Source organism: Neovison vison, chromosome 2 (genome assembly GCF_020171115.1).
Source record: "Neovison vison isolate M4711 chromosome 2, ASM_NN_V1, whole genome shotgun sequence".
NCBI classification, from domain to species: domain Eukaryota; kingdom Metazoa; phylum Chordata; class Mammalia; order Carnivora; family Mustelidae; genus Neogale; species Neogale vison.
The window spans coordinates 41,371,989-41,399,021 of NC_058092.1; the positions used below are offsets into that span (position 1 = coordinate 41,371,989).

At 37.2% G+C, this 27,033-nt stretch overlaps 1 protein-coding gene across 3 annotated transcripts in view; it reads right to left on the reverse strand.

Annotated features, from left to right (window-relative positions):
- The window catches only part of EPS15 (epidermal growth factor receptor pathway substrate 15), a 146,421-nt gene that overhangs the window by 110,028 nt on the left and 9,360 nt on the right, over positions 1 to 27,033 (reverse strand). For all 3 annotated transcript variants that reach the window (XM_044238211.1, XM_044238213.1, XM_044238212.1), the window contains exons 2-3: positions 4,083 to 4,124; positions 90 to 179 (exon numbers count right to left, since the gene is read on the reverse strand). In XM_044238211.1, coding sequence (XP_044094146.1) covers positions 90 to 179; positions 4,083 to 4,124 — 132 coding nt within the window. The remainder of the gene's footprint in view (positions 1 to 89; positions 180 to 4,082; positions 4,125 to 27,033) is intronic.

A 27,033-nucleotide genomic window follows, 5' to 3' on the forward strand; every position in this document is an offset into this window, starting at 1 on the left:
TTGATGTTATCATTCTAAATTTGCATCCAATTTATTTATACCACTACATAAATATTCATTATAATCTAGTTGAAATGAAAAAACACTACCTTTCCAAGAATCAGGTCTGGAAGCCCTGATCTTTTCAGAAAAACAGCAGCATCAGAAGCCAATACCCTTCCAGTATTGCCTGTATCAACCTGAAAAGATACAAACTGTAAGTTGACAAAAACCACAAAGACAAAATTATCATCATTTACCTGCCTTCCTCCCTGTGACTTAGGAACTGGCTTTTTCAAAAAGGGACAGGAATCTTTTGACTAACAAAAGCCAAGAAATATATGGAGAACCACATGAGTAGAATACCATCTTAACAGCACTGGTCATTTACAGTTTTTTTTAATCACACCCATTATACAAATGGGAAAACTGAAGCTCAGAGGAAGTATACCAAAATTAGTAGAGTCACAATATTAACATTTATCTTCTAATTCCAAGTCTTCTATAGGTGCCATTTAAATTCTAATAAACTTGGAGCACCTGAGGGCTCAGACAGTTAAGCGTCTGCCCTCAACTCAGGTCCTGGAATCAAGCCCCACATTGGACTCTGCTCAGCCAGGCATCTGCTTCGCCCTCTCCCTCTGTCCCTCCTCCTACTCATGCTCTCTCTCTCAAATAAATTTAAAAATAAATAAATACATAAATAAATTCTAATGAGCTTAATAGAAGGAAAAGCTTAATAGAAGGAAAAGGGCATAATTTCCTGGAAAGGTCTTTTGACAGAGGAGAATAGCTGTATATGTTATCTGTTTTTTTCCAAACACCTTTAAATCATTAACTTCTGCTTTTATACTTATTCTTAGACACTGCAACAATTAAAAAAAAATCAAAGTAGTATCAGCTCGAAAACCAGCAGTGATTCCATAATAAACTTAAGGAAATGTTTTTAAAATTCTTAAGTTCCTAAAGCGCATTAACAGAAACACATCATTTTAATTTATAGGGATTTTCCTTTAAAACAGAAAACAGCTCAAAAAATGACTGCCACTTCCATAAAGATTTCCTAAAGTAAAACTGTTTGTTAAAAATGAAAAGTAAATTTTAAAAAGTCATGGGAAAAGTAACACGAATCAAGGATATTTGTGAGCTAGCTGTTTTTCCAGTTTAGTTAAAAGATTAAGTTTGTTGTAAACATTCACAAAGCATTCCAGACAGGCCAACCCCAGCGAAGACAGAGAAGAGAAATCCTTTCTTTTGAGTGCTGGAACACGGGATAAATCTGGCACTCAGGAGAGAAAAAAAAAAAAAAAAAGCCCAATCCAATTTGGAGTAACCAGGAAGTACAAAAAGGGTAGAGAAACCTGCCACTAAAAAGCTCCAGAACACGGGATGCCTGGGTGGCTCAGTGGTTTAAGCCTCTGCCTTCGGCTCAGGTCATGATCCCAAGGTCCTGGGATCGAGCCCCGCATGGGGCTCTCTGCTCAGTGGGGAGCCTGCTCCCTGCCCCCACAGCCCTCTGCCTATTTGTGATCTCTGTCAAATAAATAAATAACATCTTAAAAAAAAAATAAGAATCTCCAGAACTCCTTCTTCTTTGTCTACCCCCTGACTGGCGGGTTAGGATGGGGGACATCTATCCCTAGCATGACCATCAAGGGAAACACTGATCAAACTCTCATGAAATATTTATGTATCATATTCCAAATTTACTATCTTCCATTCTTTTGGTTACTATAATAAATTTAAATAGCCACTTAGTTTCTGTCATGTACAGGAATTTCTGTTGTACTCTGACACTTGCCCAAAGGCTCTGCTGTAAGCTACAGGTTAGAATCTGTGTCTTCATCAAAGACAAAAAAAGACAGTTTCAGACCCTTGTGGAAAGAACTATTCCACATAACCTGAATTATTAACACTTCAAAACACAGACTTTTGGATAAAGGCTTCTGAGCTGACATCACTTTAGACAACTCTCAGACTGTACTGGTGAACTAAGTCAGAATATCCAGAACTATGGAGTCTAGAAGTAGTTTTATTTCATGAAAGCAGACTCTTGACCCAAGATTCAGGGGAAGAAGAATTTATTACACAGGACTGAATACACACTGTTGAGGAATATTTAATTATGGTTACTAACTTGGAATTCTATTGGTATTATTTTTAATATTACGTTTTCTAATGGATATGTAGAAAAGCCCTTTTTATCCCCTTATGTTATCTTTGGCCCTCAATTTAGTAGGTTCTGCTTTTGTAAAGTGAATTAAATAGCTTTCCATGGGATCTGATTTTCACTGACTCTTCAGACCTCAAAAACAAATCTTTCAGTGGAATGTCCTTATTTTTATAGCAATATAGTTATTAACAGGTTAAATAATTTTTTCTCCTTTTTATCAGGATACAGTTGAGTAAATAAACTGCACAAAATAAAGCCTATTTGAGAACAGTTATCTTTTATTCAGAAAGAAAAAGCTGCTATTAAGGAAAAAGGACTGACTTATACAGAGACAATGTCTAGAAAACCCTCTCGAGAAAACTGGCCTGCAACCTGGCCTATATGGTCCCAGTCTCAGTGACAGTAAAGCAAGGTTACTTAGCAGGCTAGGAACCTTAGCAGATATGGGAATCCTCAAGATGAGATAAATTCATTCAAATTCATATGTACTGCAGACGAAAAATGGGAGGAAGAATTTCTAAGGTTTGGGTCCTAGTCTCAAGATAGAGAAAAAATACCAAAGGCTTTAAAAAGTACAATCCAAGAATTCTTTAGAAATTTCACGTAGAAATTAATTCTCCAGGCTCTGAAGCTGTTGTATAGTTGAGTGTATGTCTGTAGATTTGCAAGTCGTACCCAAGGAGACTTATACTGGTTCATTAATAAACCTGCTGTAATTATGTAAATAGTCAGGTCAAACTATAGCCTTTTCTGTGATCATGATCACAGATAAGGAGACTGTTAGGAAAAATGATCCAGTATTTGGAAATGCGCAAATGAGATTGTCTACACCCTCAACAGATTTGATGTATGAACCCCTCACTGACTTTCTATTCAGTAGGCTCTTTTACAGTAGGAGGAATAGAAGTTAAATTATAGAAACTGACAGCAATGCAATGATTCCTGTCCATATCAATAAACGAACTTTGTCTAGTGGAAAATATAAGTCTCTACAACTCATATTCTCATTTTTACATATTACTGTTCTTCCAGTAATTAGTTGAATAAAATCCTTGACACATGTTCATTTCATATTTATATGAAAATCACAGTATTGTAAAAATTAAACTTAAAACATCTTTTTTTAATAAATTTTATTTATTTATTTAAGACAGCGAGGATGCACACAAGAAAAGGAGTGCAAGGTGGGGAAGGGAAATGGGGGAAGGAGAAGAAAAAGCAGATTCCCCTTTGAGTACAGAGTCCCACGAGGTGGGGTGGGGGGAGAGCTCGATCTCACAATCCTGAGATCATGACCTGAGTCAAAATCAAGAGTCAGCTGATTAACTGAGCCCCCAGGCGCCCCTAAACTTTAATAAGTCTTAAAAACAACAGAAAAGCCATTCTTATTTGGCCTAAAATTAATTTGGATATTTGTATCTAGATTAATATATCTAATGTTATATGGATTTTATAATATATCTAATGGTATACATTATATAGATAGACATTTAAGACAATTAAATGTTTGGGCTTAATTGTCTCTTTCCTTCATTCTTCTGATAGCTTGTCAAAAAGAATTAAGCAGGGACTCCTGGGTGGCTCATGTGGTTAAGCATCTGCCTTCGGCTCAGGTCATGATCCCCAGATCCTGGGATCGAGTCCCAATCAGGCTTCTTGCTCAGTAGGGAGCCTACTTCTACCTCTGCCTGCCATTCTCCCTGCTTATGCTCTCTCCCTCTCTTCCTCTGACAAATAAATAAATAAAATCTTTAAAACACACACACACACACACACACACATAAGCAGTGAAAGTAGGAGACTAAAGCACAAGAAACTGAAAACAAGACACATCAAATGTGTTCAGATGGGTAGTAATCTGCAAACACACATCAAGATTTGAAAGTATTTTTATAGTTAATCTAGGACAACAAAGATACAAAAATCTTACCTGTCTGTAGTATTTTTCATATACAGGATTCCCACTTGATAACTAAAATAAATAAATAATTAGAAATTAAGTGCTATTCAATAATCTGTATTGGTATATTTACATTCTTTCAACAGATATTGGAAAAACAAAGATAAGTAAGAGTAAAATATACTTGATTTTGAAAAACAAAGATGAGTAAGAATAAAATATACTTGGCTTAGTTTCTTTTGAGGGAGAAGGGAAAGTGAAAAAAGGCAGTTATATGGATTATTAATAATCAAGTAAACAAAATAAAACAAGGATTTTAAAATTATTTTTGATATCAAAACTTCTTTTCCTCATCCAAAATTTTACCAAGAAACCCAACAAATAACAAATGAGGGGTGAAATGTTTTGGTTAAAAAAGGCCCAAAGCTGTCAGCATGCATCTTCTACACAAGTATCCAAGGTCCCTATGAACACAATTCAAAAACATTTCGATAAAACAATCTGGTGAATACATAAACTGATATACAAAAAGATGGTATTTATATGATCAGACCTTAAACACTTGTAGGCAAGGAGTGCCATTCAATTCATACCACGGTTACTATCTCATCTGAAAGGCAGCTTAGGAGTTTCAATGTCTGAAGGCTCAGGTTCACCAGACCACAAATATTTAAGAGTGTTCTGGAACCAGGAAGGGAGTCCAAGAAGGCTCCACAGAAGTGACACCAGTGCAGAAATTTGAAATATGGCGGGGAAGGGGAGAGGGTGATTCTATATGGAGTAAGAGTATGCACAAAGCTTGCAATCAACAGAAATCTCAGTTACATTTGAAGAGCAGTAAGTCATTCTGAATGGTGACAGGAATTGGAGATAAGATTTTGAAGTTTCGTAGAAGACAACATAAGAAGGGATTCACATACCTTGGAAAAAGTAAAGAAAATGAGAATGGATAAAGGGGAAGACTCAAAACTTATTAATATAGTATTAGGTCTAGGTGATTACTTGTGAACAAGGAAAATAAGATGGAAGGTAGAAGGCTACTTAGGAAGTAATTTTAATGGACCCAGTAGAGGGGACCTGAACACCAGCAATGGCAGAAAAGAAGGGTATGATCTGAATAAATATTTTTAAGATAGATCTGACAGGACTCATTAACTAGATGAGGGGGCAAAAGAGGCTTAAATTGAAATACAAAGATAAACAGGAAAAAAACATTCAAGCATCAAGGTGGGGCCTACAGCCTTAATGGGTATAAAACTGGATTCAAGAATCAACATTCAGGACACCTGCATGGCTCAGTGCATTAAACATCCACTTGTGGCCCAGGTCATGATCTCAGGGTCCCATCATTGAGCCCTGAAATGGGCTCCCTGTTCAGCAGCAGGTCTGCTTTGCCCCCTCCTTGTGCCCTCCTCCCCCCCCCAACCTCCAGTTCATCCTCTCTCTTTCTCTCTCAAATAAATAAAAAATCTTTTTAAAAAAGATTTTATTTACTTGACAGAGAAAGAGAGAACAAGCAGGAGGAATGGCAGGCAGAGGGAGAGGGAGAAGCAGGCTCCTGCTGAGCAAGAAGAAGTGCTCGATCCCAGGACCCTGGGATCATGACCTGGGCTGAAGGCAGCTGCTTAACCAACTGAGCCACCTATGCACCCCTAAATAAATAATTTTTTTTTAAATCAACATTAATTGAATACCAACTTTGAGAACACCTTATGCTACTAATACTTGAGAGCCACACAGTATCATTCCAATTTGCAAATAACTAGCATAAACCATAGTATCCTTGTGAGCCACATAGTATCATTCCAATTTGCAAATAAGGAAACCTAATGTGAAGGTTAATTTTATGTGTCAATTTGGCTAAGCTAACCCAGTTGTTGGTCAAACACCCATCTAGATGTTACTCTAAAGGTAATTTTTAAATGTCATTAATATTTATAACAGTAGAATGAGTAAAATAATGTGGGTGGGCCTCATCCAATCAGTTGAAGGGCTTAAGAGAAAAGCCTGAAGTACCCTGAGGAAGAAGGAATTTTGCCTCCAGAAAGCCTTTAGATTCAGAAGCAACATCAACTCTTCCCTGGGTCCTCAGTCTAGCCTGCTGGCCTACCCTACAGATTTAGGACTTGCCATCACCCACAATCACATAAGCCAATTCCTTAAAATCAGTCAATCAGCGTATTTGAATATGTGTCTATCCTGTTGGTCCTGTTTCTCTGGAAAACCCTCACACACCTAAACTCACAGAGGTTACTTACCCAAGCTGTTAAATGGCAAAGCCCAGAGTTAAACACAGGTTTATCCCACTCCAAGTTCCACGCTTTTTTACAATGCTGCTTTCCACATGCCCTGGTTTGCTCAGGAGAGTCTTACTTCGTAATCTGTTGTCCCAGCATACCATTCAGCTTACCATTTGTCTCAGATTTTGCATTTTCTTAAATGAACTATTATTATTAGTCACTATATTAAAATAAACCACAATGGATTTAGAATACCTCTACTGTATATATCTAACTTCTGGCCAAGGTATCAACTAATAGTGTAAGTGCTTTATCCACTTGAACAGGGATGGAATTTGAAAGAGAACTAGTGATAATTCCATCTTGCTTTTCCTGTTTCTTCACAGATATAGTATCAAACCTTCTTTTCAACAAGAGCATGCAGAGACTCACTGAAAAGTATCCTCAGACACAAGCAACTTTAGACAGCTAACTCCTTATAACCTTGAGGTAGTGGAAAAAGGTATTTGACACTGGTACTGCAGTGAAATGAAATTACAGAAAGCCTACAATTTGCAGCATCTGAATTTAGTGGAACATGTAAAATAATCATAATTAGGGACAACTTTCATGGTAAGATTTGTCTATATAAAAATATTTGTCAAAAAGAGTAGCTTAATAGAGACAAAAATTAAAAACCCTGTAAAAATACTAGGGCTGACAAATTTATAATTTTCAGTAACAAAAAAATAAGAATTAAGACTATTCTCCACATAGCAAATTTTTTCCTGAGATAACCAGATACATCACAACAGAGTTTATGAGCAATTAAAAATATTACTGGTTACAGAAAATAAACTGTAAAGGTTAACAACTACAAACCCTAATATGTAACTCTGAAAACTACAACAATTTCATGAAAAAATTTAAACTAGTTAAACTATACTGAAAAATAATTACATTGTTCAGTAAAGTATCAGTGATACCATAGCAGAGACAGGTGTGGCTAAGAAACTGCTAGAAAATGCAATTCCAAATATAATTATTCTGGATGCATTTTTTAATATTGTGATAATCAATATAAAGATTTAACTTTGGGGCATCTGGGTGGCTCAGTTGATTAAGCAACTGCCTTCAGCTCAGGTCATGATCCCAGGGTCTTGGAACTGAGCCCCACATCAGGCTCCCTGCTCAGCTAGGAGCCTGCTTCTCCCTCTCCCTCAGTCTGCTGCTCCCCTTGCTTATGCATGCGCGCTCTCTCTCTCTCTCTCTCTCTGTTAAATAAATAAAATTCTTGGGACGCCTGGGTGGCTCAGTTGGTTAAGCAGCTGCCTTCGGCTCAGGTCATGATCCCAGCATCCTGGGATCGAGTCCCACATCGGGCTCCTTGCTCGGAAGGGAGCCTGTTTCTCCCTCTGCCTCTGCCTGCCTCTCTGTCTGCCTGTGCTCTCTCTCTCTGACAAATAAATAAATAAAATCTTTAAATAAATAAATAAATGAAATTCTTTGGGTGGCTCAGTGGGTTGGGCCGCTGCCTTTGGCTCGGGTTGTGATCTCGGGGTCCTGGGATGGAGTCCCGCATCGGGCTCTCTGCTTGGCGGGGGGCCTGCTTCCTCCTCTCTCTCTGCCTGCCTCTCTGCCTACTTGTGATCCCTCTCTCTGTCAAATAAATAAATAAAATCTTAAAAAAAAAAAAGACTTAATTTTATTATAATATAGTAAAAATGTTTTAGTAAATTTCATTTTTGAAAACTGTGTTTGACTAGAACTACTATACTGATCTACCAATGGAATTTACCAATGTAATCATTTTGATGCCCAGAAAAATGTACTTCAAAAAACCTCAAGAATTTTAAATATTCGTAAGTGTCCCTTTCATTCTCAAAAATGTCCGGGTTGAGTGAAAAATTACATACCCGTCCAACTTTCAGATAAGAGTGAAGATACTTTGCTAGAGGAAGCAAATACCATCAATAATGAAGAGGTAATTTTTAAAGATAATTCAGCGGCATTTTTAGGACCCGGTGGGAAGGGAGGAGGAGGGGGGAAATCTCATACACAGGAAAGAAATTCTGAGCTCCAAACTGTACTTTATTAATCATCACAATACAGACTCATTGGTTACTACATAAACACATTTGAGAAGGCATTAGCTTAGTGTTCTAAAGTACACCCTGTGCTGATTAGTATACTAATACGATACAGCTAAGTGAGAATGGAAAAAGCCATCCAAATTGCCAATTCACTCAAGGGGAAAAAAAAAAAAAACAGTGTTTTCAGCCTGTCTCAGTAAAAATATTTTTTCCTGAAATATGATCATTTTAGATCAAAAAGAAATCACAGATACATAACACTAACAATGAATGCAGAGAGAAAAAAATTTGAAAGGCATAGCTAAAATGGTAATAGTGATTATCTCTGAATAATGGGATTATAAATTACTTTTACATTCTTCATTATACTACTCTATTCTCTAAAAATTTTTTATAAAAACCCTTTCCTATTTTTTTAAAAGATTTTATTTATTCATTTGAGAGAAAGAGCACAAGCATGGGGAGAGCAGAGGGAAAGGGAGAAGCAGGCACCCTGCTGAGCAGGGAGCCCCACACTGGGCTTGATCCCAGGACCTGGAGATAATGACCTGAGCCGAAGCCAAGTGCTTAATCATCTGAGCCACCCAGGTGCCCCAAACATTTCCTATTTTTATAATTAAAATAAAACAATAAAGCTATTTTCAATTTGAGGAAAAACACAAAAATCCCAAAATTTGAAGTCAGTATTCAAAATCACCTACGAATTTTTAGCATCTAAATTATTTCTAAAGGAAAACTTTTAAAGTTGTCAAAATAAAAATCTGACCTTTTAAAATTCTAACATTATTATTTAAAAGCAAATATAATAAATTCTTACTAGCTGCCACAAAGTAAAATATTCATAAGCAGTAAGAATTCCTTCTAAAGAGTCAGTTGCTATTTATTACTACTCTGAAAAAATGGTAAGTGTTTATAAATAATAAATATTAGAAAGCAAACAGTTTTGTAAAAAAACAAACAAACAAACAAACAAAAACACCTCAAGTTTTGGTATCAAATGGGCCTAGATTCAAAGTCCATTCCACTGCTTCTTAGATGATCTTGAACAACTTATTGACCTCTTTATAAAGCCTATCTCCTTGTTAAGCACCAGACTTCAGCTCAGGTCATACCTCAGGTTCCTGGAATCAAGCCCCGCATCAGGCCACATGGAATTCACTACTCAGCAAGGAATCTGCTTGCCCCTCTGCCTTTCCTCCTGCTCCTGGATGCACGCTCTCTCTCTCTCTCTCTCTCTCTCTCTAATAAATAAAAAATAAAATAAAGGGGCACCTGGGTGGCTCAGTGGGTTAAGCCGCTGCCTTCGGCTCAGGTCATGATCTCAGGGTCCTGGGATCGAGTCCCACATCGGGCTCTCTGCTCAGCAGAGAACCTGCTTCCTCCTCTCTCTCTGCCTGCCTCTTTGCCTACTTGTGATCTCTCTCTGTCAAATAAATAAATAAAATCTTTAAAAAAAATAAAAATAGAAATAAAAATAAAATAAAATAAAAATCCTGTCTCCTTGTCTTGAAGTGCTAGTAATATCTATTTCTCATAAGTCTTGTATGAATTAAATTAATTGAAATAAATAGATGGCTACTTGTTTCCTAATACCCTTTCTTCTCTTCTTTCAGAATGATACCCCTAAGCTTTACCTGGACATGTGGACACCTAGCTAAAGCTCCATTTCCCAGCCTCTCTTACAATCCCAGTTCTCCTCAATGGAATAAGAAAGAAAATAATGGGGGCGCCTGGGTGGCTCAGTGGGTTAAGCCGCTGCCTTCGGCTCAGGTCATGATCCCAGGGTCCTGGGATCGAGTCCCGCATCGGGCTCTCCGCTGAGTGGAGAGCCTGCTTTCCTCTCTCTCTCTCTCTGCCTGCCTCTCTGCCTACTTGTGATCTCTCTCTGTCAAATAAATAAATAAAATCTTTAAAAAAAAAAAAAAGAAAGAAAGAAAGAAAATAATGTGTTCAACTCCAGGTTCATGCACCTACAGGGAAGGAAAATGTTTTCTACCTCCTAGCCCTCCCAGTTTGCCAGAATGCAGAATGCAGATATGGTAGCAGAATATGGAGCAGCTGTCCAGACTGAGAAATGGAAAACATGGTTGAGAATAAAAGAATGACAAGTGAAAAAGGGCCTATGTCCCAGACGCTATCATGAAGATGCCGTATCAGCCCTATACCACTAACCCTACCTGGACAGTTACTTAAGGGAGATAAATTCTCTCTTGTTTAAGCCACTGTGATTTTTTTTTAAAGATTTTATTTATTTATTTGACAGAGAGAGATCACAAGCAGGCAGAGAGGCAGGCAGAGAGAGAGAGAGAGAGGGAAGCAGGCTCCCTGCTGAGCAGAGAGCCCGATGTGGGACTTGATCCCAGGACCCCAAGATCATGACCTGAGCCGAATGCAGCAGCTTAACCCACTGAGCCACCCAGGCACCCCAAGCCACTGTGATTTTGGCTTGAACCAATATCCTAATTAATGCGACAAAGAAAAAAAAAGGAGCTGTTATTTTTACTACAAAAAAATCATTTAAAGTATAATAAACTTCAGTGAGAAAAAAGTTATTACAAAAGAACTGCATACTGGGGCACCTGGGTAGCTCAGTAGGTTAAGCCTCTGCCTTCAGCTCAGGTCATGATCCCAGGGTCCTGGGATCAAGCCCCGCATAGGGCTCTCTGCTAGGCAGGGAGCCTGCTTCCCCCTCTCCCTCTCTCTCTGCCTCTCTGCCTACTTGTGATCTCTGCCTGTCAAATAAATAAATAAAATATTTAAAAAAAAAAAAAAAAAAAGAACTGCATACTATACCATCCTAAGGCAGGCTGCATTATAATTCTCAATCATTTATTCTCCTCTTATCAAAGTATTAATATCTCTGCCTATTGTCATGTGACTTGTGCCTCTCTGTGGCAAAAGTGCCTCTCTGTGGCAAGTACAACTCTACTGTTGGCTTAGCCATGTGACTTATACTGCCCAGTGAAATAGGAGAAACTTCCAGTTCCAAGTAGAAGTTTTAAGAGCTACTGTGTGTTTCCCAACTTTGCTTGCTATTGTGTGTTTCCCAACTCTTGCTCCTTTCTCTCTAACAAGAGAACAGTATGTCACATATAGGAGGTGCTCTTTCAGTCTAGATTCTAAAATGAAAAAGAATCATAGGGTAGAACCATAGGTGATTACTAGGGAACCTACAATGTGAGCAATAATTAAACTTTTGTTATTGTAAGCCACTGATGGGGATTTAGGTTATTTCTTATTCCAACATAATCTAGCAAAACATATAGGTAACCTAATAACAAAGAATACCAGGTAATAAAGGGGGAGTGGCGGAGAAAGTCCTGGTTATTAAGGAAATTCACAGGTTAGTAAATAAATGTCAAGAATTGGGACGCCTGGGTGGCTCAGTTGGTTAAGCAGCTGCCTTCGGCTCAGGTCATGATCCCAGCATCCTGGGATCGAGTCCCACATCGGGCTCCTTGCTTGGCAGGGAGCCTGCTTCTCCCTCTCCCTTTGCCTGCCATTCTGTCTGCCTGTGCTTGCTCTCCCCCCCCCCTTCTCTAATAAATAAATAAATAAAATCTTTTTAATAAATAAATAAATAAATAAATGTATGTCAAGAATTGCTTCATATGGAATTTTCAGTTTCATTTTGGGGGGTTTTGTGGAGGGTAGACGCTGTATCATAGGACTTCGAGAGACTATGATTCTATAATGCACAAAAGGAACGGAAACTTTAGTGTTAGGCTTATTTTATTGTAAATGGTTATAGTACAATGTGGGGGGGAAAAGATAAAAATAAAGAAATAACCTCTAAAACATGAAGCTTATCTTTTTTCTGTTAATCACAAGGTCATACAATAAAGAATAACCAGTGAATAACATATGATAAAGAATAACCGGTATATAAATTAACAAAACAAGGAGGCGAGTCGGTATGTATACAAAGGAGTAACATGAAAAATCTCTGTGATGGAATTTTATCTTAACTGTTTTTATGAATCCTGATAAAATCACTTATGTATAGAACTACATACACACACACGCACACAAATATCTATAAAACTGATGACATTGAATAAGGCCTGCGAATTCTGCTAATGTTGATTTCCCAGTTTTGCTATTATACTATAGTTACATGAGGTATTACAATTAGGGACAACTGGGTAAAGAGTATATGCCACCTCTCTATGGTACTTTTTGCAACTTCCCATGAAAAGGGGGTGTTGGAGACCATTACGAAGTAGAGAGGTAGAAATTCAGACAGGAAGAACACTGTGTATAAAGGCAAGCAGGTATAGAAGTCTAGGTAATGAAAAGGAGACAACGGAATAGATTTTATTTTTCCAAATAAACCACCCAGTGGTTTATTTTAAGAAAATGAGTAATAATTCAGTACTAGCAGACATTAAAAAAATAAGAGTGTTACCAAAAAATAAGTGTCATAATGCACATAATTTTCCAGGTATTGCCATACAAGTATTTTTGACATATTAACACACAAAAATTCAGCTACTTAGAATACAGCCTTCTAATACTCCATTTTCAAGAGAACTGAGGAACCAGAAGGGGAACTACCCCGACATACTTTCAACTACTCCATCAAAACCACAACCACCAACTCCTGAATTAAAGGAACAGCAGTTCCAAAGGCCAAAGTAATAAATGAATACAACCAGAAAAGCCTATGCATTTATACACATACATTTATTCAATGTGACTGGCTTGCAAAACCTCTACAGTCTTGTGATGTTTAAAACAGACTTGTTGAAGAATATGTGGTTTGACCTAGCTAGTGTGAAAAGGGAAAGGGTTGGATCCTGATTTGAACAATTCAAATGTGAGAAGACATTTTGGGAACAATTAAGGAATATGAAACGTGAACTAGGTATCAGATAATATTGTGGAGTTATTAAATTTATTAGATATGAAAAAAACAGACTTGTGTATTTCACAATACAAAGGAAAAAAGGATAAAAACGAATAGTAAATGGAAGAATGGGGAAAAAAAAAAAAAGAGCAATCCAAACTGACAGAGAACATCTTGGCAACCTAAAGACATCTGAAGAGTCAAAAGAATGTCAATAATAAAGAAACTTTAGAAAGGAAAAAAACCCTGAAGCTGAGTAGAGGATGCAGAAAAGCTAGTCATGTGAGCAGTCCCCCTTTAAAGCTGACAAGGAGCTCAAGTAAACTAAGCCAGCTGGGCAGTTCACTTAAAGAATGCAAGTATTAACCCTCAGCTCTAGGAGTCAAAACTCATTTAATAATAAATATATACTAGAGGTCTTCTAGGAACAGAGCAACAGGTTTAGGTATCTGGGTTTACAAAAATCATACACAGCTCCTGCCCCCAAAACAGCTTATATTCTTTTTTTTTTTTTTTAAGATTTTATTTATTTATTTATTTGACAGAAAGAGATCACAAGTAGGCAGAGAGGCAGACAGAGAGAGAGAGAGGAGGAAGCAGAGAGCTTGAGCAGAGAGCCTGATGCGGGACTCGATCCCAGGACCCTGAGATCATGACCTGAGCCGAAGGCAGCGGCTTAACCCACTGAGCCACCCAGGCGCCCAACAGCTTATATTCTATTTAAAGTTGCAATGTTCCATTCTGCAAACATGCTAATAGCTCATGTTTGTCCCATAACATAGCATTATAAATTGGTAAAATAGCAGGTCAAAACCCAAGAATACTCCAAGAACAGTATTGTAAAAGAAATTTTCAAAATCTACATCTAATAATATATTTGTTTTGGAAATGATCAGAAATGAAAGGTAAAAGTACTTTAACAGACAAAAGGATTTCAAAAGATGACACAGTGGTATCCTACTGAAAAACAGTGGGCATAAACAGACCATATCAAGAACTCACACCAATAATGAACCAGCTTTTGTTAAATCCAGTTCAACCTGATCAAAAATCAAACTCTACGGTGTGACAAAGAATGAATACAAAAAGTAGCTTTGGTCTCTCATCAGAAGATAGTAAGCCCTATATATGCCAGTCTAGACAGCCCAAGATAAAGAAAAGTCACCGGGAAAACCATTATCTTTAAGCATGAATAATACATGAATTTATAAAAATACAAATAAGGAAGAAATGAAACAAAATAACTATCTCCTGCATTGTATAGCACTTTACCTTTTACAGAGGACATTAACAAACCTCACCTCTCAGATCCTTTTTCGGAACTAACCCAAATGATCACATCAATTCTCATTATTCAATATCACACTTATGCTGATGAACTATTAAACTGATATCCAAACTTTTAACCATCTGTATCTCCACTTGGATATTTCCCAAACATCTGACAGACATATTTTTTTCCTCTAAAAACCCACTCCTCCCTTACCAACAACTACCTAAGGTTCATAAGCCATATACCTGAGTCTGCCTACCTCTCTGTTTTCAATCCATCAGCAAGTCCTAACAACTCTAATTCCAAAACATACACTGAACTTATCCACCTCTCTCCAAATCTCGGTCCATATCTTGTCTTTACTAATAAAGTTTTACCTACCCTCTCAGGCCTATTCTTACTTCCCCATATGGACTGTAGAGTGGTCATATAAAAATATAAATCAGAACAATAATATTCACCTGTTTAAGACCTTCAATACCTTCTCATTTGACAAAAAATAAAATCCAAACTCGGCCATGGCTTGGAATCTCTCATGACCCAGCCTCTGCTTACCTCTCCAGCATCACTTAGGGCCACTAACTTCACTCTTATTTTCAGTAAAAGAGCAAATTCTGTCCCAACTCACAGCCTTTGCAGGTGTCATTCTCTCTTCCTGAAAAACAAAGTTGGTATCTCCATTTTCTTTAGAACTTAGTTTAAGTGTTACCTACTCCAAGACTATTTTTGGATTATTATAAAGTAGGTCCTCTTCTCTTATTTTCTACCTCAGCCTTGTTTGCTTCAGAGACCTTAATACAATTTCTTTTCATTTTGTCTTGTGTGGTTTTTTGTGGCCCTCACTATTAGATGAGCTCCATGAGAGCAGAAGCCCACCTATCTTGTTCACCATCATATCCCCAACACTTAGCATAGTATCTGCATATGGAAACCCTCAATAAATGTTAGCTGAATGAATGATTATTAATGAAATTCCTTCTTACACTAAATTCTCAAATATTGCTGGGAGTATAAATTCATTCATTTAACATTTATTGACAACCTACTACTTCCCAAAGACTGAACTAGGCACAGCAACACATAGTCCCTGCTCTCTAGGAGTTTATTGTCAAGTACAGAGAGAAAAGAAAAAGATAAGCAGAGTCATTTTTTCTCAACCTCTTCTGAGAACGTTCCCTCCACCTTCCAACATGAAATAACACTGGTCCTCTCCTTAAAACAAAGTCAGAACGTCTGTTCTCAGCATGTTACCTTCAACTCCCCTCTTTAAATGAAACTCAATCTCTCACTTCCCTTGTAACACTCTCAAATAGTACAGTTTTAACATCCAACCTATTTCAGGGTCCAGAAATAGGTATAAAATCCTCTTTGATTACCTCTGCAGCCTATTCACATTATACTACTCAACTTTTTGTTTTAAAAAGCAAAACAATGGGTGATGGGCATTAAGGAGGGCACTTGTTAAGATGAATACTGGGTGTTATATCTAAGTGATGAAGCACTAAATTCTACTCCTGAAATCAACAGTATACTATATGTCAACTAATTTGAATTTAAAAAGAGGGGAGGGCACCTGGGTGGCTCAGTTGGTTAAGTGTCTGACTCATGATCTCAGCTCAGGTCTTGACCTCAGGATTATGAGTTCAAACCTCATGTTGGGCTCCATGCTAGGCATGGAGCCTACTTTAAATCAATCAATCAATCAATCAATCTCTACTCTCTTGAGGCTCTTACCTTTCAACAAAATTACACTCTTGTCTTCCTTAACATTGGTATCTTTTAAGTTGGCTTCTCTATCTCATCTAAGGCATTGGCAACTGACTCACTGTCTTCCTCTCTACTCTGAATCTCATCATCATCAATGGGTTACTTCACCACAGACTTAAACAACCCCTCCAACAACCTGGCTTCTTACTTCTTAGACCTCTTAACTCCAGTGGTCACTGCAAAACATGGGAGTTATACATATGGTATGGCCAAGTCCCTCTCTTACTCCCAAGGTAACATCCTTCATGGCTCTTCTACCTTTACCTGCAACCACTCTTCCTCCTAAATCATACTTCGAGCATCTTGTTCTACAAATATAATGTCTTCTTTCAAGGTATCCTTTGCCTCTGTAAGACCTCTTATCCATGGACCCTCTCATTTTGACTTTGAACCACCAGAACCTCTTTTACTATACTTTCCTTCTCATTCAGTTTAGATACAATGATGCGCCATTTCCATAATATTCTTGCCAATAACCTGAATTCTCTTACTCCTCTTGTCTGTTGGTCACACCAACAGAGCAAAATCCCAAACCTGGATGAACCCAACTACCCTCTTTTCTTTGAGGCTGCAACTGAGAAAGTCACTCAATAGGACAGACTGGTATTACTATAAATTCATGATCACTACATTGGTTTGCTAGAGCTGCCATAAAAACGTACCACAAACCAAGGGTCTTAGAATAACAGAAATATACTGACAATCTGGAGACCAGAAGTCCAAAATGTTGCTTTTTAAAAAAGAAGTATAATGGACTACTTCTCACTGGTTGGCTCAGGAAGAAGAGACTGAGACCCTTGATTTCAGGGCCATGAGTTCAAGCCCCACATTGGGCGTGGAGCCTACTTAAAAAAATAAATACATAAATAAAAACTAAAAAGGTTAGTTAAATCATAAAGTAAAAATTTAAATACATGCCATTTTAAAATCAAACCTACACATACAGAGGATATTACAGCTTAATAAGTAACATATATTAAATTCTTATTGAGTATTTTCTATACACTAAGTACTAGTCTTAAGCACTTTACACATTAAGCCTATTTAACCTGACGAAGTATCTTCTATCAAATCCATTACAGATGAGGAAAATGACACATAAATAAAATGAGTGACTCAGAATCATATACCTATTTAAGTACTGGAACCAGTATTCAAAGCCACAAAATCGGATTATAAGACTTCTTGCTCTTCATCATTTGTTTGCCTCTACTATCAATGCTTTTACTTTTCTTACCAGTCTTTATCATCAATGTTGTTATTTTCATCATTATCTTACTAGCATCTTTCATATGCACTGTATCATTTAACCTCCCTAACACTCAGAGAGGTATTATCACATGTTCCAATTCTAAGACACCTTTAGTTGTAAGGGCCACTTACTTAACACAACTTTATATGAAAATAAAGAGGTAATTCAGGGGCGCCTGGGTGGGTCAGTGGGATAAGCCTCTGCCTTCAGCTCGGGTCATGATCTCAGGGTCCTGGGATTGAGCCCTACACTGGGCTCTCCACTCAGCAGGGAGCCTGCTTCCCCCTCTCTCTCTGCCTGCCTCTCCGCCTACGTGTGGTCCCTCTCTCTCTCTGTCAAATAAATAAATAATCTTTTTTTAAGAAAGAGATAATTTGAAAGAACTTTTTTATTATTAACCCCAAATTATAATCATTTACCAGCTTTTATTTCTCTACTATCAAAATCAAACATTAAGTCAAAGCAATGTTTCCTAGTTTTCATAGTACAAGTGTTCTGCCCCCTTGGTTAAATTTATTTCAAAGTATTGACTCTTTTTGATGCTACTACAAATGAAATTGCTTTCTTTTTTTTTTTCTTGAAGATTTATATGAGAGAGATAGAGCACACACATGGGTGCACACGCCAGAGGGGGAAGGGGCAGAAGGAGAGGGAAAGAATCTCAAGCAGCCTCTCTGCTGAGCTCGGAGCCTGACTCAGGGCTCAACCTCAGGACCCATGAGATCACGACCTGAGATGAAATCAAGAACTGGCCTCTCAACCGACTGAGCCACCCAGGCACCCCCAAAATTGTGTTTTTAAAAAAGATTTTAATTTCCTTTGCAAATTGTTCACTGCTAGTAAAGCTGCATAAAAATGCAACCTTTTCTGTGTGTGTTGATTCTGTATTCTGCAATTTGCCAAATTTGTTAATTAGCTCTACCATTGTTTTTATGGAAACTTTAGGGTTTTCTACATATAAAAAATCATGTCAAACAGTATCAAGGATCCCCCCCAAATTAAAAATAGAACAACAATATGACCCATCGATCCACTTCTTAGTGTTTATCCAAAAGAACTGAAATAGGTTCTCAAAGAGATATGCACTCCCAAGTTCACACTGCAGCATTATTCACAATGGCCAAGAAGGAGAGAGAAAGTAACTGTGTATCAACAAATGGATAAAGAAAATGTGGTACACATAGGATTTCATTCATATGTGGAACTTAAGGAACAAAAACAACCAGGAAATTCAAAAAAAAGAGAGAGACAGACAGACCAAGAAATACTCTTAACTATAGAAAATAAACTCGTGGTTACCAGAGGAGAGATGGATGGGGGAATGGGTAAAATAAGTGAAAAGGATTAAGAGTACAATTATTATGAGCACTGAGAAAGTACAGAATTGTTGAATAACTATATTGTACACCCAAAACTAATATGACACTGTACGTTAATAAAACTAAAATTAAAATAAAACCTTAATAAATAAAGAAAAATGTAGTACATATATATAACAGAATATTTTTCAGTCATAAAAAAGAAGGAAATCCTGTATGTGCTACAACATGAATGAAACATGAAGACATTCTAAGGGAAATTAAGTCAGTCACAGAAGGACAAATAGTGCATGACTCCATTTATATAAGATATTTAAAGTAGTGAAACTCATAGAAGTAAGAAGGAGAATGGAAGTTGTCAGGGACTGGGGGAAGAGGAAAATGGGAAGTTGCTGTTCAATGTGAATAGAGTTTCACTAATATAACATGAAAAGTTTCCAGAGATCTACTGTACAACATTATGCTTACAGTTTACAATACTGCACTATTAAAATTTTGTTGAGGAGGTAGATCTTGTGTTATGTATTATTTACCAGAATAATTTTTTTTAAAAAAGCATGCCATCGACAGAGATGATTTTATTTTTTCCAATTTGGATGTCTTTTTTTTTTTTTTTTTTTTTTTTTTTGCCTAATTGCTCTACCTAGAATTTCCAGTACTATGTTGAATAGAAATGGTAAAAGAGGGCATGTTCATCTTGCTTCTCAAGAAAAAAGCTTTCAGGGTGCCTGGGTGGCTCAGTGGGTTAAGCCGCTGCCTTCGGCTCAGGTCATGATCTCAGGGTCCTGGGACTGAGTCCCACATCAGGCTCCCTGCCGAGCAGAGAGCCTGCTTCCCTCTCTCCCTTTCTCTCTGCCTGCCTCTCTGTCTACTTGTGATCTCTCTCTGTCAAATAAATAAATAAAATCTTTAAAAAAGAAAAAAGTTTTCAGTCTTTCAACACTTAGGATGATGCTAGCTGTGCAGTTTTATACATGGCTTTTCTCATGTTGAGGAAGTTCTCTTCCACTGTTAATTTATTGAGTATTCTCATCATGAAAGGGTATTGAATTTTATCAAATGTTTTTCCTGTATTAACTGAGATGATCATGTGGGTTTTTTCCACTTCGTTCTATTAATGTGGTATATATTACATTGATTGATTTTCATATGATGAACCACTCTTGCAACTGTTTCACTGTCTTTTCCTGGGAATAAAACCCCAACCCAAGAAGTAAGAAGCATCCTTTTTCAGCAAAATGACTAAATCTTTGACTGGAAACTGTCAACTTACCTATACTATGATGTGCAAAGATCTGTTACTTTTCAATCCCTGGTTTAGTAAAACACTAGCAGGGTGTTACTATCAGCCACACACATTCCACCAACTTGTCATTTGGCCTACTTAGCACACTCCTCTCTTAAAATGCAAGCGTGGCTCTGGGGGTTGTCTACTGATCACTCATGCAGCCTCTGCAAAGAATTACCTACACCAGAAACCATAATTGCTTAACCTCTATCTGGAAAGTACTAGGAATAAGAATTTCTACTGGAATTGGAGGAAGGGATAATTTTGGCACATGGGTACAAAGATAATATTCATTCAGTCTCAATTTCAAGTGTTCTGTGTAATTATGGGACCTTTCATTTCCATTTCTAGTTGAGAAAATACAGTAACTCTGGCTGGAGCACTTACACAAACAGTTGACTAGATAAGGTATTGCTTAGGGAAAACAGCTAGGAAGGTTAAAGATAACCAAAATGATCTATTTTGCTTAAAACTCCTAATTTAAGATCTATTGGACTACTATACAAATATGCTTTATACTATACAGTCTATGTGATTCAGTAGAAAACTCAATGATTAACATTACTAACATAGGTCATTTCCCATTTACACAACTGCTGATCTATTATGAGTCATTATACTAGGCACTCCTGAAATATGAACAAACAGGACAACTTCTTTGTCCTCCTGTCATTCACCCTTAGTAGAAAAAAAGGAGAAAAAGAAAAATTGTAACACACTGGCTAAATACAAAAATGTATTTAATGCACTAAGCTGATTGCCACACAAAATATTCAAATAAACTGTCCTTGTGTTGTTATTACCAGGCAGAAACAAAGTACAGAGAGAAACATACTGGGGAAATACAAAGTCAAAAATTCATGCATTTAGACGTTTGTTGTACATCTATATGCCTAGATACTGGGAATACTAAAATAACTAAGAAAAAATAGTCCCTGACATTGAAAACTCAAGTCTAGAGGGAAAAACAGTAAAAATCCACTGTGGTAAGTGCAACTAGAGAGAGCAAACACAGTTGTTATGGAATCAGAAATACCTCAGGGAAACAGAAGAGGAAAAGTCAATAAAAGTCATGTCTGAATTATTTTAAAACAAAGAGAAAAACCTGAGGAAGTCAGGTTTACAAATGACACCTAAATTATATCTTAGAGGAACCAGTCACAAAACTGTAAAGAGCACTCATATCTCAAGACCCCTACATTTGCTATGTCATCTACCTGGAACATGTCCATACATACTCATACGGTGGGGAGCCTGGGAGGCTCAGTCCGTTAAGCAGCTGCCTTCGGCTCAGGTCATGATCTCAGTGTCCTGGCATCGAGGCCCACACCAGGCTCCCTGATCAGCAAGGAGTCTGCTTCTCCCTCCCTGTCCGCCTTCCCCACCTCTAGTGCTCGCTCTTTCTTGCCCCTCTCTCCCTCTCTCTCTCAAATAAATCTTTTTTTAAAAAAATTTTTCTTTATTTATTTGAGAGAGAGTGAGAGAGAGCACGAGAAAGGAGAAGGTCAGACGGAGAAGCAGACTCTCCACAGAGCTGGGAGCCTGACATGGACCTCGATCCCAGCACTCCGGGATCATGACCTGAGCAGAAGGCAGTCACTTAACCAACTAAGCCACCCAGGCACCCCTCAAATAAATAAAATCTTTAAAAAAAAAAAAAAAGATATTCACATGGCTCACTTACTTCATTCAGATCTCTGATCGAATACAACTTTCTCAGAGGGGCCTTTCTAACCTCCCTATCCAAACTAGCTCCTGATAGCACCCTCTTCTCTTACCGCACTCTTACTGTTTTTCCTAGCTCTTACCACAACTAGACACATTTATTATCTATTTGTTTCTCCCTCACCAGAAATATTAACCCATGGGGCCAACAACAATCTGTCTTGCTTACTGTGTATGTCACAGTGCATACACCAGTGCTTCACAAGTATGAGGTACATAGTACCTGTCAAATGAGTAAAGCAAAGAAGAGGAAGAAAAATTCAGGCACAGCAAGAAAAATGTAAACAAATTAATGAAAAATTGGCCATGACTCAATCCTCTTGACCCATAATAACTGTAATAAGCAAATACTTTTATTTATTAAGGACTTACTTATGGGCCAAGCACTATTCTCAGCACTTCACTTGTATTATCTCATCTAATCTTCACAATCTATAAAGTGGACACTCTTTTTCACATTTTACATACGAAGAATCTGAAACACAAGAAGATTAAACAACTTGCCCAAATTTACATAGCTAGTAAATAGCAGAATGAGAATTTCAAGCCATGAGGTACAATGCCAGAGCTCACTCTTAACCCCTTGCCCAAAAGCACAGAAAACAAACAAACTCCTGGGTTGGTCTACATGAGAAAGAAAGAAATAGAGACAGACAGAGAGAGAGAAAGGAAGGAGGGAAAAAAGGAAAAAATACTATAAATAGTCTTTGTGAATACTACATCCTTCATATACTTAAAACCCTGATGTTACTCATTTGTAACATTCCTAGTTTTTTTCAAAATATGAACTACATTTATCATGCAAAAGGTTAAAGTAAACCACCACCCCCCCAAGTTTCTGATTCTGATTCAAAGTAGGACTGAGGGGGGCGCCTGGGTGGCTCAGTGGGTTAAGCCGCTGCCTTCGGCTCAGGTCATGATCTCAGGGTCCTGGGATTGAGTCCTGCATCGGGCTGTCTGCTCAGCAGGGAGCGTGCTTCCTCCTCTCTCTCTCTGCCTGCCTCTCTGCCTACTTGTGATCTCTATCTGTCAAATAAATAAATAAAATCTTAAAAAAAAAAAAAAAAAAGTAGGACTGAGGAAGGGCTAAGAATTTGCATTTCTAAAAAGTTCTCAGGTGATGCTGATATACAGGTTCATTCTCAAGAACCCCTGAGCTATATAAACAAAATGTGAATTAAACCCCTTTCAAATAATACTAGGTTTCTTGAACAATCAATTGCTGAACTAGGCACCTTCCAGGTACTATATATAATGTGCACACTTTCCCCCAAAGATCAGGGACAAAACAAGAATGTCCACTCTCAACACTTCTATTCAACATTGTCTTGGACATCTTAGCCAGGGAAATTAGACTAAAACAGTATTTAAAAGGCATCCAGGTTGGAAGGGAAGAAGTAAAACCCTCTCTGTTCATAGATGACATGATCTTATACAGTGCATAAAAATTCCTAAGGAATCCACTAAAAAACTATTAGAATAAATGAGCTCAGTAATGTTGTAGGATACAAGGTCAATATACAAAAATTAACTTTTACACACTTGGAATGAACAATATGAAAATGAAATTAAAAAATAAATTCCATTCAAATAATTAAGGAATAAAAAAAGAATAAAATACTCAAGAATAAATTTAGCAAAGTAAAAAAACTTACACTCTAAAAACTACAAGACAATATTGAACAAAATTAAAGATATACTTAATAGGAAAAAAATCACATGTCCATGGATTGAAGTCTTAACATTAAGATAACTATATTCCCCAAACTAATTTACAGACTCAATGCAATCTCTATGAGAATTCCAAATAACTTCTTTATAGATGACAAGCCAATTCTAAAATTCACATGGGATTACAAGGAACCCAGAGTTGTGAAAAACAATTCTAAAAAGAAAAACAAAGTTAGAGAACTAATACTTTCCAATTTCAAAACTTACTATAAAGCAACTATAATCAAGACAGTGCTTTACTATACAAGGATAAACATGCAGACCAACACAAGAGAATTAAGAGTCCAGAAATAATTTCATGCATCTATGGTCAAATGAATTTTTTTTTTTTTTTTTTTTTAGAAAGACAGTAGGTACACGTGGGTGCATAGGAGGAGGGGGTGGGAAAAGGAGAGAGAGGGAGAATTTTAAGCATCATCTCCAGGTGAAGCCCAAGGCTAGGCTGGAGCTTGGATCACAGGACACTGAGATCACGACCTAAGCCAAAATCAACAGTTAGATGCTTAACTGACTGAGCCACCCAGGTGCCCCTGGTCGAATGATTTTTAACAAAATGATTCAGTGTGGAAAGAACAGTCTTTTTGACAAACAATGCTGTGAGAACTAGAGATCTATATAAGAGAATGAAACTGGACCATTACCTCACACCATACGTGAAAACTAACCCAAAATTAATCAAAGACCTAAAGGTAAAAACTAAAATTATAAAACTATTAGAAGAAAACACAGGAGGGCACCTGGGTGGCTCAGTGGGTTAAAGCCTCTGCCTTCGGCTCAGGTCATGATCCCAGGGTCCTGGTATCCACCTCAGCATCAGGCTCTCTGCTCAGCAGGGAGCCTGCCTCCCTCTCTCTCTTCCTGCCTGCCTCTGCCTACTTGTGATCTCTGTCTGTCAAATAAATAAATAAAATCTTTAAAAAAAGAAGAAGAAGACGACGACGACGAAAACATAGGGATCAATCTTCATGAGAGGGTATTTGCCAAAAAACTCTTTGATAAAACACCAAAAGCACAAGTAGTAACAAATGAGAAAAAAAATAGATAAACTGGACTTCACCAAAATTTAAAGTTTTATGTACCAAAGGACACCATCAAGAGAGTGGAAAGACAATCCAGAGAAGGGGAAAAAACATTTGCAAATCATGTAGCTCACAAGTGACATACATCTAGATATATAACAAATTCTTAAAACTCAATAATCAAAAGACAAATAACCCAACTGAAGAATGGGAAAGGACATGAATGAACATTATTCTGAAGAAGAGATACAAATGGCTAAAATAAGCACATGAAAAGATGCTAGAAAACATTTGTCATCAGGGAAATACATATCAAAAGCACGTGATACTACTTCAACGCCACTAGAATGCTGGCCATAGTCAGAACTGAAAAGTCAGTTAACAATTACTAGAGAAGATGCAAAGTCCTCATCCTCATACACACCTAGTGGAAATGCAAAATGGTGCAGCCGCTTTGGAAAATTGTCTGCCAGTTCCTCAAACAATTAAACATAAAGCTACTATTTGGTCTGATAAATATCTAGCAGAAATAAAAGCATATAGCCACACAAAAACTTGTACATGAGTTTTTATAGCAGATTATTTATCATAGCCAAAAGGAAGAAACATCCCCAATGTCCACTGATGGAAAAACAGATAAAGAGAATGTGGTATAACTATGCCAAGAAGTATTATTTAGCCAAAAAAGGAATGAAGTACTGGTACTTAATACAACTCGGATAAACCTAAGAAATGTTAAGTGAGAGTGTACCAGAATAAAAAAAAAAAAAAAAAAAACAAAATATAAAACATGGAGCAGAATATAGAGACCAAGACTAAGTACGAAAGCAACCCAGCCTGTAAAGAATGAAAAGTATATGCAAACTGAAATCATCCCATCTTTTTCAAGCTACAACTTTTAATGCCAATTTCCCATGCTAAATGAACTTTATAAACTATTATGTAGTCTGAAGCCAAATTAAATATATTCAACTTAATTCCTTCACAACAGCATTTTTGCGATTATTGTTCCTACCTGAATACTGCTTCTGTCTACTTTGCCATTCAAGATCTTATAAACAACAAAAATCACATAAAACTTTCTGGGGTGCCTGGGTGGCTCAATCAGCTAAGTGGCTGCCTTCAGCTCAGGTCATGATGGTCCTGGAAGTGAGCCCCATGTTGGGCTCTTTGCTCAGTGGGGAGTCTGCTGCTCCCTCTCCTTCTGCCTGCTGCTCCCCCTGCCTGTGCTCTCTGCCTCTGTCAAATAAATAAATAAAATCTTTTTCAAATTTTTAAAAAATAAAATAAAATTTCTCTGAGTATCCCTGGGATAGAAAACTTGATATTCTTAAATTTTTACATACTATTTAGAGTAGGTCAAAGATTCTTTGAAAGCTATCCTAGAAACCCCTCCCTAATGTCCTATGCTCCAGGTTAAAAATTCTTGCTTTAATACAAAGAAAAAAAAAAAGCAGAGAATGAATCATAAGAAAATGGCATATCCCCCAATGTGGACCCTATGCACCAAAATACATTCTGACTTGAATCAAATGTTTCTATTGCTTCATGCTATCCTTTCAAATACAATTTAAAATGTTATCTATGGTACCAATCAACTCAAAAACTAAACTACCACAAAATGTTCCATCATAATCACAGAATACTCCACAGCACCCTAGTGCCTTACTTCCATCACCCCTTCTCAAGGCATCATCATCATCATCCCAGAAAGTCAGTGTTTATCTCCCTAAAAGACTAAAAGGTATTTCATTGCATGCATGAGTCCAGGTCTTTCTCTCCTTATATGTCTAAGGCCTAACAGTGATGACAACACAGGAGGCATTCAGTAAATGGTTTCTGAAATAAAAGAGATCAACCAGCAGTAACAGAAGCATCTTTAGTATATGTGCTGCCGAAGCGAGCACAACAGAAGCATCTTTAATGCACATTTTTTAAAAAAAGTTTCACATTTTTCATATATGCCTAATGATATATCTGTGTTATACCTATAGAATACAAGATAAAATAAAGTTACCAGTAATCCTTGGTATCCATGATCTGTGACAATTCTAAGTATAACAGTTCACAAAAATTAATGGCCCTATAAATAAGTAAAATTCACCAACTATAAATATTTGGCTACTGCAGGCAGTTGTTATTGTTGTTATTATTATTAGCTGCTACCATTTAAACTGATCTTAGACATTTGTAACCCGTTATCTCACATAATCTTCATAACAAATCTTGCAAGTAAAGCGTATCCCCAATTTTATAGGCTTAAAAAAAAAAGAGAAACAGAAGAAACTTATTACACAAACAAAGGATTTAATCTAAGACATTCTCATTGCAAAGCCCAAGATCTCCCATTATTTCACCCTAGCTCTCTACAATGTTCATATGTGGAGTGTCAGAAATCCTTACACCTAGTAGTTTTCGGTTTTATTTAATAAAACAGTTTGTTTCT